The sequence below is a fragment of the Geotrypetes seraphini genome, chromosome 15 (assembly GCF_902459505.1).
Source record: "Geotrypetes seraphini chromosome 15, aGeoSer1.1, whole genome shotgun sequence".
NCBI lineage: Eukaryota > Metazoa > Chordata > Amphibia > Gymnophiona > Dermophiidae > Geotrypetes > Geotrypetes seraphini.
In genome coordinates this window covers 15,303,303-15,315,485 of record NC_047098.1, presented here as the reverse complement: position 1 = coordinate 15,315,485, position 12,183 = coordinate 15,303,303, and the positions used below count along the sequence as shown (strand labels likewise).

At 44.5% G+C, this 12,183-nt stretch overlaps 2 protein-coding genes across 4 annotated transcripts in view; one reads left to right on the top strand and one right to left on the bottom strand.

Annotated features, from left to right (window-relative positions):
* LOC117348877 overlaps positions 1 to 12,183 on the bottom strand; it is a 121,105-nt gene that overhangs the window by 49,011 nt on the left and 59,911 nt on the right. The window contains exon 2 of one of the 2 annotated variants that reach the window (XM_033921472.1): positions 6,974 to 7,087. The exons of the other annotated variant lie outside the window; for it this stretch is intronic. The gene's annotated coding sequence lies outside the window, so the exon portion shown is untranslated. The remainder of the gene's footprint in view (positions 1 to 6,973; positions 7,088 to 12,183) is intronic. 2 annotated transcript variants of the gene reach the window in all.
* Positions 1 to 12,183, top strand: part of CCDC27 (coiled-coil domain containing 27) — a 63,936-nt gene that overhangs the window by 16,879 nt on the left and 34,874 nt on the right. For both annotated transcript variants that reach the window (XM_033921474.1, XM_033921473.1), the window contains 2 exons: positions 3,296 to 3,452; positions 10,464 to 10,595. In XM_033921474.1, the coding sequence (XP_033777365.1) occupies positions 3,296 to 3,452; positions 10,464 to 10,595 (289 nt within the window). The remainder of the gene's footprint in view (positions 1 to 3,295; positions 3,453 to 10,463; positions 10,596 to 12,183) is intronic.

The following is a 12,183-nucleotide window of genomic DNA, read 5'->3' as shown; positions in this document are numbered from 1 at the left end:
ACTCAGAGAATAGTTAAAGCTCTGGAACGCATTGCCAGAGGTTGTGGTAAGAGCGGATAGCGCAGCTGGTTTTAAGAAAGGTTTGGACAAGTTCCTGGAGGAAAAGTCCATAGTCTGTTATTGAGAGAGACACAGGGGAAGCCACTGCTTGCCCTGGATCGGTAGAATGGAATGTTGCTACTCTTTGGGGTTCCGGAATCGTTTGTTACTCTTTGGGGTTCCGGAATCTTGCTATTCTTTAGGAGTCTGAATGGAATGTTGCTACTCTTTGGGGTTCTGGAATCTTTTGTTACTCTGAGATTCCGGAACCTTGCTATTCTGTAGGATTTTGAATGGAATGTTGCTTCTCTTTGAAGTTCCGGAATCTTTTGTTACTCTTTGAGATTCCGGAACTTTGCTATTCTGTAGGATTCTGAATGGAATGTTGCTACTCCATGGGTTTGGGCCTGGATTGGCCACCGTGAGAACGGGCTACTGGGCTAGATGGACCATTGGTCTGACCCAGTAAGGCTATTCTTATGTTCTTATGAATCAAATGTCATCTCTTGCCATCGTGGGACCAGCCTTGCAATAAGAGCTGTGAGACTTTGCAACTTCTGTTGCGCAGACTGGCCCCATGGCAGCAGGAGATACGTTAATCAGATATCAACTCAGTGGTGCGGCGGGGCAGTGGCGCCACCCTGTGCCCTCCTCTCCACCCCCTCTCGCTCCTTCCATGTCCCCACCCCACACTTGCACCCTCCCTTCCTACCCCCAAACCTCTTTAAAATCTTTGCCAGCATGAGCAGCTTCTCTGGCCTGCTGTTCACACTGGCACTGGCTTTCTCTCTAATGTCACTTTATAGCCCGTCAATTGCGCTAGTGTTAGGGTAAGGTTTAGATGAGGAAAATCCTCATCTAAACCTTACCCTAACACTAGATACCAAGTGAATATTTTAAGTGTAGTGGGGGTGGGGGGTTCCCCCCTCAAAAAAGAATCTGTAACCCTCAAAAAGACAAAATAGTATCCGCTGTATGGAGCGCAATTGACGGGGCGTCTTTTTTCAACATCAAGTGTGTAGACCAAAGGACTCAGGCACTGCACACTGCAAATAAAATCAATATGAAAAGCTCATCCTTCCGGCTTCCTGATGTAGCGTAGCAAAACACAGACTGTGTTGGAGCTGTGAACTGATCTTTTCAGATAAGTGGGCTACTGTTAAACAACTTTTGTAGAGCCATAACATTTGCCACTCCAGTAGAAGCGAGAATCCTTGCTCCATACAATGTGTTATGATTAAAATTCAAGCACCTTTCCAGCGACATTGTACCGCTGCTGTGGCGCCTTGCTGAAGAGCTTATGAGCACATTTAAATATTTAAAAGCCTTTAAATGTTATATGAAGATACTATTTGAGAAATTTGCCCAGTATTGATGAGAGGGTTTTTTTTGTGTTTGGTTCTATTTTGAAAGTATTGCCTCCTCAAGTGGACTGTAATTTAAAATCCCCGGTCTGTTTGGATCAAACTTGCATCCATCTTTGGCATTAACTTAATATTCAATTTTTCTGCTTTCTTTTCAAAATCTACGTTTCCATGTCTTACCTTCCCTTTCTATCTCTCTCTTCTTCCGTCCTATTTCCATGGTCTGCCATCTCTTTCTTTCCTTCCTTTCTCTCCCTCCCTCCTTCCTTCCTTTCCCCTATTCTGGCATCTGTCTCCTTCCCTCCCGCCATGCCCTGGCATCTCTCCCTCCCCCTCCATGGTCTGTTATCTCCTTTCCTTCCCTCCCTCCCATGAACTTGGCATCTCTTGTTCCTCTCCTCTCCCTTGTCTTCCTTCTCCTTCCTTCCCTCTCTTTCCCCAGTTGGGTGCAGCAGCAACAGAAGCAGCATTTCCCTTCCCCCTTTCCTATGCAGCAGAATCATTTCTCTTCCCCTTTCCCTCCCCCTCCCTTTCCCTGTGCAGCAGCAGCAGCATTCCCTAGGGTCCCCCTTTCCTATGCAGCAGAAGCATTTCTCTTTCCCCTCCCCTTCTGTTCCCTTCCTTGTGGAGCAGCAGCATGTCTGGCCGGCTCCCTTGCTCAGTAATTGTTCAGTAATCAGTAATGTTGTGACATCAGAGAGGCTTCCGATGCAGGAGTGGATAGCGCGAGGAGCCGCCACCCGCGACTTTAAATGGAACGATCGACTGAGCAAGGGAGCCGGCCAGACACGCTGCTGCTCCACAAGGAAGGGAAGGGGGAAGAGAAATGCTGGTGTGGATGGTGTGAGGAGCCGCCAGCGGCCGCAGCTTTGACCAGAACAATCAACTGCAGCAAGGGAGCAGTTGATCATTGCGTCCAGACCACGGGCCACAAAATAGCACCTGGAGGGCCGCGAGTTTGAGACCACTGGTATAGATTGAACTAAGGCTGGTACCAAGCTTACTTGCATGATCTGTGACCAGTACATGGCAATTCGGTTTAGGATGGGCTGGGAAGGGCTTCAAAGGAAGCCCTAGCAAGTCGGAATGAGGACAGTGCTGGGCTGACTTTCATACTCTGAATCCCAAAAACAAGGAGATGGTTTGGAAAGGCTGGGAAGGGCTTCCACAGCAGCTCCACTAGTTGGAACCTAAGGACAGCACCGGACTTCTAAGGTCTATGGCCCAGAAATAACAAACAAAAAATACATTTTCATTTAATCATGAAATTGTAATGCATGTAATTATAGGGCAGATTGGATGGATTCTTCAGGTCTTTATCTGTTGTCATTTTTTTTTTCTAAATCATATTTTTATTGAAATTTTTCAAATACAAATAATATAAAAATGGAACAATTCAGTAAGCCGCAAATTCTCATGTCAATAAACATAATGGAGTTAATTGGGGTTGACATTCAAGCCCTTGCAAAATTAATCGAGAGGGGCCCAGATTTTAGTAAACCTAGCAATATTATTTTGTTTGAATGCAATTATTTCCTCAAATTTCTTGATAACACAGAGGTGATTCCACCACTCATGGAAACTAGGCGCAGAATTATCCTTCCAATTGCAGGCGATATGATGGCTAGTTAAAGCGATCATGAAATCGAAATTTTTTAAAATATAATAAAGGTATTGAGAATCTGGGTTAGAGGAACGCAGTATGATAGACATAAGACATGGGCCCCTCATTATTATTCATGTGAATTATAGAATGAATTATAGACCAAATGCCTGACCAATATATTTATAGGTTATTTACTGCTGTCATTTACTATGTTACTATGTAAATGCTTTGAAAATACCTCTCCACACGCTATTCCACTAGCATTCTCTTTTTTCATCTTTCCCAGGGTTTCCTCACAAAAGCTTCCAGTTCTGTCAGACAAGATTTAACAGCTGTCAACTATCCGTTCCATAGGTTACGGAAATCTTTTGCTGAACATTCCCTCATGTCTCTAGATTCCCGCTCAAAAAAACGGTTTTCTCTCTTCCCCATTCCAGATCAGGGTAAGGCTCAAGCACTATAAGCATGATATTTGGGGTCTTAGAATACATCAACTGTTGCAGCCACTAGGGGTTCTTTCCACAGCTCTACAAGACATGGAGGAGAGGAGGGGCAGGGGAGATACGATACACACGTTTAAATACTTGAAAGGTATTAATATAGAACCAAATCTTTTCCAGAGAGAATGGTAAAAAACAGAGGGCATAATTTGAGGTTGCAGGGAGGAAGACTCAGGTGCAATGTTAGGAAATTACTTTTCACAGAGAGGGTGGTGAATGCCTGGAATGCCCTCCCGAGGGAAGTGGTGGAGAGGAAAACGGTGATGGAATTCAAAAAAGTGTGGGATAAATATAGAGGATCTCTAATTAGAAAACGAAGGATGGATATTAAAGAACTAAGGCCGGTACTGGGCAGACTTGCCCGGTCTGTATCCCATATGTGGTGATTTGGTGTAGGATGGGCGGGGGAGGACATCAACGGGAACTCCACTAACTTGGAACATGAGGATGTTACTGGCCAGACTTTATGGTAGAGATCCTGCAAACAGGATGGTTGGATAGGCTGGAGGGAGCTTGGACGGCAACTTCAGCATTTGGAACCTAGGACAATACCAGGTGGACTTGACAGTCCATGACCCAGAAATATCAAAGAAGAGACAAGTTAATTTAAATCATGTATTTGTAATGGGCAGACTGGATAGACCATTCAGGTCTTTATCTGCCGTCATTTACTATGTTACTATGTTACCTGACAGAAACCCAAAGAGTAGCAACATTCCAGAGCTGAGATTGTGATGTCATAATGCTTCATTCCACCAATGCCTAAGATCCAACCTCAGCAGTGATGTCATAATGGCTTGATTAGATGGAACTTCAGCATTTGGAACCTAGGACAATACCAGGTGGACTTGACAGTCCATGACCCAGAAATATCAAAGAAGCGACAAGTTAATTTAATCATGTATTTGTAATGGGCAGACTGGTCATTCAGGTCTTTATCTGCCGTCATTTACTATGGTACTATATAATGTAGGAAAGATGGAAGAGACTGCAAATTCCCTACTCAAGGGAATTTACAGTCTGGTCAAGAACAACAAGACTATGGCCCTCTTTTACAAAGGCGCGCTAAGCGTTTTAGCGTGGATTTAGCGCACGCTAAATCAACACGTGCGCTAACCGCTAACACGTCCATAGGATAACATGCACGCATTAACGTTTAGCGTGTGTTTAGCGCGCAGTAAAAAGCATAGCGCACCTTAGTAAAAGAAGGGGGTAAGTATGTCTAGGTTAAAACTAATTAAACCTCCCCCCCCAAAAAAAAAATCATTAACTTTCTAATCAAAGGAGAAAAAGGGCCTCAGAAATATTCCTATTGCATTAACAGGGGATATAACACTATCTTCTCACCTTGATAGCGATTAAATCAGTAACCACCGCAGCATAAAAAGGCGCATAAACCACAGATTGTTATAACTTAAGACATGTGGAACGCGCCTTAGTAAAAGAAGGGATTAGTTACTAATAACTAGAGTTAACAGTAAAATAACATGTCTTAACAGAAGCTAACATCCCTCTTAATAAATTAAAAAAAGAAATGTCTCTAGAAATTGAAATTATTTTTATATGTAATAAAAGTGAGCCAAGTATAGGATAATCAACCTATTGTGACATCACTCATATGGTTGGCTTTGAGGCATTGGTGGAATGTGACAATATGACATCACAATATCAGCTCTAGTTACCAGCGGCTGAAACTCTTCACACTATGCCATGGCATATTAGTGTGCCGCGAGACGCCGGGGGAGGTTGAGAGGCGCTGACGCTGGCTAACTGCCTATAGGACATGCCTCTGACGGTGAGCTGGCGCTAGCGCCTCTCCTCTCTGCGCATCTTCCCTTCTGGCACCTGCCTCTGGCAGCTCAGGACCTGTCTGGAGAGCCTTCGCCCATGCACGGACATCGACGTGATGACATCACGGATGCTTCAAGCCGCGACCACTGTGCTTAGTGTGCTATGGCTTGACATAGTTTGCAAGATGCTGCACTAAGAGATGTAGTTATCATCTCGGGCTAGCGGGGAGCGTATGGCACAGTGGTTAGAACCGCAGCCTCAATACCCTGAGGTTGTTGGTTCAAATCCCTGTGACTCTGGGTAAGTCACCCAATCTCCCATTGCCCCAGGTACATTAGATCAGTGGTTCCCAACCCTGTCCTGGAGGAACACCAGGCCAATTGGGTTTTCAGGCTAGCCCTAATGAATATGCATGAAGCAAATTTGCATGCCTATCACTTCCATCATATGCAAATCTCTCTCATGCATATTCATTAGGGCTAGCCTGAAAACCTGATTGGCCTGGTGTTCCTCCAGGACAGGGTTGGGAACCACTGCATTAGATAGCGTGTGAGCCCACTGGGACAGACAAGGAAAAATGCTTGAGTACCTGAATGTAAACCACGAAGGCCAGGGGTAGGCAATTCCGGTCCTCAAGAGCCGGAGCCAGGTCAGGTTTTCAGGATCTCCACAATGAATATGTATGAGATGGATTTGCATGCACTGCCTCCTTGAGATGCAAATCTATCTCATTCATATTTATTATGGATATCCTGAAAACCTGACCTGGCTCCGGCTCTCGAGGACCGGAATTGCCTACCCCTGACGTAGGCTATAAGCCAGGGGTGTCCAATGTCGGTCCTCGAGGGCCACAATCCAGTCGGGTTTTCAGGATTTCCCCAATGAATATGCATGAGATCTATTAGCATACAATGAAAGCAGTGCATGCAAATAGACCTCATGTCTATTCATTGGGGAAATCCTGAAAACCCGACTGGACTGCGGCCCTCGAGGACCGACATTGGATACCCCTGCTATAAGTGATACAGTATATACCACTGGACTGAGCGTATAGTCCTCGATTGAGACTGCCCCAACTTTGTTGGTTGGGCTGAGAACTTTTCAGTGGCCCCTCGCATTACTTTTTTCTAAATGGTATATTGTAATTTTATGTAACACACACAAAAAAACAGAGAAGGCAGCCTGTGGTGCGCAATTTATTGTGATCAAGACTCGACACGTACGTGTTTCGGTCGTAAGGCCTGCCTCAGGAGTGTTAGCCTCAATACAGAGTTGTATGTCACAATTTTTTCTCTCTTATGGCTGTGGTACTTGAGTCAAATACTCAAAGGAAGAAACAATATAGAGCAGTGGTTCCCAACCCTGTCCTGGAGGACCACCAGGCCAATTGGGTTTTCAGGTTAGCCCTAATGAATATGCATGAGAGAGATTTTCATATAATGGAAGTGACAGGCATGCAAATCTGCTCCATGCATATTCATTAGGGCTAGCCTGAAAACCCGATTGGCCTGATGGTCCTCCAGGACAGGGTTGGGAACCACTGATATAGAGTGCATCCGCTGAACTGAGCAGTATGTTGTTTTCTCCCGTGCTCTGAAGTAAAACCATCTTGACCTTGCGGTATAGCAAGGGCGGTATAGCAAGTGTTTTAAATAAACATAAACATATATTACCATTTGCTACTAGATGTGTTCTGGTTTTCTTTTTCTTTTTTTCTTTGCTGCATGAAGGGAAATTTGTTGTGAGTTATGAATTCCACACCCCCAGTCATTTTCAGACGTCGGCTCCTAAGATGATAGATAGGGTTAACAGAGTTCACTTTAGTAAAATCCGGACCCCTAGACCTGCACCCATCCCCGCTGCATTATGCCATAGTCCTGCCCTTAATCCCACCTTAGCCCCGCCCTATCCCTGCACCCCACTCCCAAAAGGGCCCGACACGAACGCAAGGAAGCCGGGTTTTGAAAAGCCGTCCAGACCCGCAGACATGTCCTCGAAAAGAAGGACATGTCCGGGTAAATCCGGACGTCTAGAGGGCACATAATCCTTCCTGTTCCCCACCAACTCCATTATTCCTTGAACTATAGAACTAAGGTGATCAAGATCACTGCTGTATGTGGAGGAAGGGCCACACATGCTCACAACTATTTCTAAGCTCCGGAAAAGCAGTTCTGTCCTAGTGTCTGTTTAATTCTATGGTATTGCCTACGCAAAACAGGTGAGCAACTTTGCTCTTGTTAGCCCGGATTCTCTAAACGGCGCCGTTCTTTTAGGTGCCTTGCTTTTCAAGGCACCTACAGGTGCCTAAAAAAATCGGCACTGGAATTATGCCTCTAGGCGCTTTACGGCGCTTACTGCCGCTGTGGGTGTGGCTAATGCCGGAAGTGGCATTAGGTGCCGTAAAGTGACGACGGAGGCAAGAATCGCCTCAAAGGTGCCGGAAATGTAGGCCTGCAAAATCCTGGCCTGTTCTCCCGGTGCCTGCGCCAGAGGCGCGATTCTCTCACCGGTGCTGTTGTGCAATTGCCATGCGATTGGCAGCCCGCCAGCCACAGCACCGGTTAGACAATCCGGCCCTTTGTGTCTAAAGCACCGTCTTCCCCACAGGAAGTGATTTTCACAATTACCCTCGATATTTGCATATTCATCAATGGAAATAAATCACCAGCTTTACGGCTTTGCCTTCCCAGCTGACCTGAGAAAGCAGAATACTACAATTAGATTACTAGGCCGGGCGTTTATTCGTGATCATGTGACACCTTTGTATTTAATTTATAACATTTTTATTGAAGAAATCAGTAAATATACAATATTATAATACAATAAAAGTCATTAAATTAAAATTCATCATATTAATTTCCATCAAATATCTTTCATCTCTTCAAAATATATTTCCAAAATACCCATTACATCTCTCAATACCCTCCCCCTAATTCCTACCCCCCTTCCCTTTTCCTATTGACCTCTCCCCCCCCATCTTCCCCCCAAATTTAGTTTATAACATTTTATTGAAAGAATCATACTAAACCCTCCAAACCCAATGAAAGTTGACAAAAATAAAGAATAATAAAAGTAAAGAACTGGAATTTTAGATAAATAATCATAGCTTCAATGTAAATCATTAAGAATTAAACTTCTTGCCTTAGTTGAAAGAGGTGTCAGGTCAAAAGCGCGCCGGGACAAAGGCACGCGCAGACAATTGAGCGCAGTGTGGAGGCGCGCGCCACAGAAAATTACTGTTTTTACGGCTCCGACGGGGGGGGGGGGCGTGGGGGGGAACCCCCCCACTTTACTCAATAGAGATTGCGCCACGTTGTGGGGGCGTTGTGGGGGGTGTTGGGGGTTGTAACTCCCCACATTTTACTGAAAACTTCACTTTTTCCCTGTTTTTAGGGAAAAAGTTAAGTTTACAGTAAAATATGGAGGGTTACAACCCCCCAAACCCCCCACAACGCCAGCGCGATCTCTATTAAGTAAACTGGGGGGTTCCCCAACAAAACCCCCCGTCGGAGCCCCTAAAAACTGTAATTTTCTTCGGCTCACGCCTCCATCTTGCGCTCAGTTGTCGGCGCGCGCCTTTGTCTTTCGCGGGGTTGTCTATGAACCATTGAAAGATTCTGAATATACAGATCCCAAATTTCCATAAACATACGAATTTTCCTAGCCGAACGCCTAACTTCCCAAGTCTCAAATAACAATAGACGATGAAATTGATTCCTCCAATGCCAAAAACTAGGAGCTTCTTTTGATAACCAAAATTGCATAATACATTTATGTCCTATTATACACGCCTTTTGAAATAAGAGACACTTCTTTTTACCAAAACCCCCACAAGCCACAGTTTTTCCAAAAATGACTCCCCTTGATGAATCTACAACAGAACAACCCCATAATACAACTTTGTATTTAAAATTCCAATGGAATTTAGGATCCAATTTAAGATCTTAATGTTAGCACATAGAGCATTATTCCAATTATAGCCTTCATATCTTTCTAATTTGGTGCTATTCTACGCCCCAAGGCGTTTATTACGATCTCTGAATGACAACAGGGTAGTCGTCCCTCACATTTCGAAGGCACATCTTGCGTCAACTAGAGATTGTGCATTTTTTTTTATTTGGTTCCACGGTTATGGAATAGTCTGCCCATAGACTTAAGAAAAGAAGAATCATATATAAATTTTAAAAGATATTTTGGAAACATTTATAGCATTGCAATATCTGGTAATATGTGTCTTCTTCCATTCAGGGGGGGGGAAGAATTGGGGGGTGCAGGGTTAGGATTGAATAGGTCATATAGAAATGTATATTGAAGGAATGATAGAAATATGTATGTCAATTTCATAATTTATTATAATTTGATTACTTCAATACAATGTGTATGGGAGGGGGGAAGGGGAGGGGGAAGGGGGAAGGGAGGTAGGGAGAAGTAGGGGGTTGATATGGGTCATATGGAAATATATTTTGGAGGAATGATAGAAATATGTATGAAAATATCATAATTGTGAATCTATTTGAAATGAAAATCCATTTGTATTATGTTATATTTATTTATTTCCTTCAATAAAATGTTATAAATTGAAAAGCACATTTTTTCCTTAGAACAGAGTTTGGGACTGTGATCTGTGTTTTATTGTTTTACAATTAGAATTGTTACTGTTGAGATATTTACTATGATATTTTATGGAAAAACAAAAAACTTTTTAACTTTTGTTCTTAATCTTTCCTTTTCTATTTTTAATGTTCTTTTCTTGATGAATATGAATTGTGTATTGAAACCGCTTTGATCCTTTTAGGCTGTTATGTGGTATATAAAGTTCTTAAAAAACAAACACTCTAGATTAGACATGGGCAATTCCAGTACTCGAGGGCAGGAATCCAGTTGGGTTTTCAGGATTTCCGCAATGAATATGCATGAGATGTATTTGCATGCAATGCTTCCAATGCCTATTCATTGAGGAAATCCTGAAAACCTGATTGGGTTCCGGCCCTCGAGGACCGGAGCTGCTCATGTCTGCTCTTGACGGTTACCTACCATGCCTGTCTTTCAGGTGAGTCTTTATTTTTAGAAACAGGTTCATGAAACACTGAGAGACGTTTCCTTCTCTCCAAATCTGGCAGCCTTTCACATTGAACTTGTATTTCATTTTTATTTTTTTTAAAGAAGCGTCTCAAAGTTCATTTTCCAGTGAGAAACCGTCAACTTCCAGGACCTTCCTTGACATTCAGAACAGACAAGATGGGTGGAGCTCGTGGACCGTACTCGCGGCCCAAAAAACAGAATCAATCCATAAAGGTAAGAAGGGCTGTCTCTCTTAGGTATAATAAAGGTGGAAGGGGTGCCCTGGGCGCCGTATTGATAGGAACGTGGCCTCTGTCCTCCTCTCTGCCCCTCCCCCGCCCCACTGCTGTGTGCAGCTTCTCTTCCCCCGTACCTCTGTAAAGTTCCTAGCGGCGAGCAGCAAACCCTAACCTGCTATCACACCTGCGGCAGCTCTTCTTCCGATGTCACTTCCTTGACCCGCGCCTAGGAAGTGACATCAGAGGGAGAGCCCACGCAGGCACGACAGCAAGTTGGGAGTTGCTGCTCGTGCCAGGAACATTCTAGAAGTTACGGGGGAAGCAGCGGGCGGCAGTGGGGGAGGGATAGAGGAGGAGTGTGGACGGGGGGCAGAGGAGATGGTGGAGGAGGGGTGCCACCTCACCCTCACTACGCCACTAATTCCACCCTAGCCCTTGTCCTAGTCTGTCCGATTAGCAAATTCCCATAAAAGACATCCACCACACAATCGGTCAAAAATAGAAGTAGTAGACATTTAACAAGGACCTCTAAATATGAGGCTATATGGGCTCTTGGACACATAGACATGTACACTTCTCCCTCCGAATCCATGGGTTTAGTACCCACCAATTTGGTTATTCTCAAATTTTTGCCCCGGACCTCCCCCTAGTTTTAAAAAGCTGAATCACTGCGTCTCAGACCTCCCCAGATCTTAGCTGGGGGTCTAGCGGTGACGCGGGGCAGGAGCAATCTTCTTACGCTCCTGCCCCTTGCCCGAGACTACAACGGGAACTCATGGCAGCCATTTTTGATGACGGCTCTGCACGGGTCAGGAGCGTAGGAAGATCGCACCTGTCCAGCGTCGACGCTGGACCACCAGGTAAGGTCTGGGGAGGTCCAGGACACAGGAGGGAGGTGGGGGGTGGGTCAGAGTTGGCCCTGAAAGTTATCCGCGATTTTCCATATTTGCGGGCCGGCTCTGCCCCTAACCCTCGCTAATTCGGAGGGAGAAGTATATCATCATGGCTCAGGGGAGCTATGATAGAGCTCAATGAAATACAGAGTGGCACGGAACGAATAGATGTAAATCACATGTTCACTCTTTCCCAAAATACTAGGACTAGGGGGCATTCGATGAAGCTACTAAATAGTAGATTTTAAACAAACTGGCCAGATTCTATATAATGTCACCTAAGAAATCAGCACTGGCTACTGTGGCGCTAAGTGCGGTTGTATAAAAATTATACACACTGTATATAATTGTGCTTAGTGCCACCTAAGCACCACTGTGCATTGTTAAGAGTTCTAGCATTTAGGCGGACCCTATTTATAGATACATAGAAAAATGACGGCAGATAAAGGCCAAATGGCCCATTCACAGCATCCACTATCTCCTCCTCTCCCTATTGGCTAAGTCTCTTAACATTTGCATCTCCTCTTCCTATAGGCTAAGGCTCTTTACACCTGCATTGTGAGGTCATAGAGCTTTATGGTTAAAGAAACATGATGACAGATAAAGGCCAAATGGCCCATCCACAGCATCCATTATCTCCTCCTCTCCCTATTGGCTAAAGCTCTTAACATTTGCATCTTCTCTTCCTAT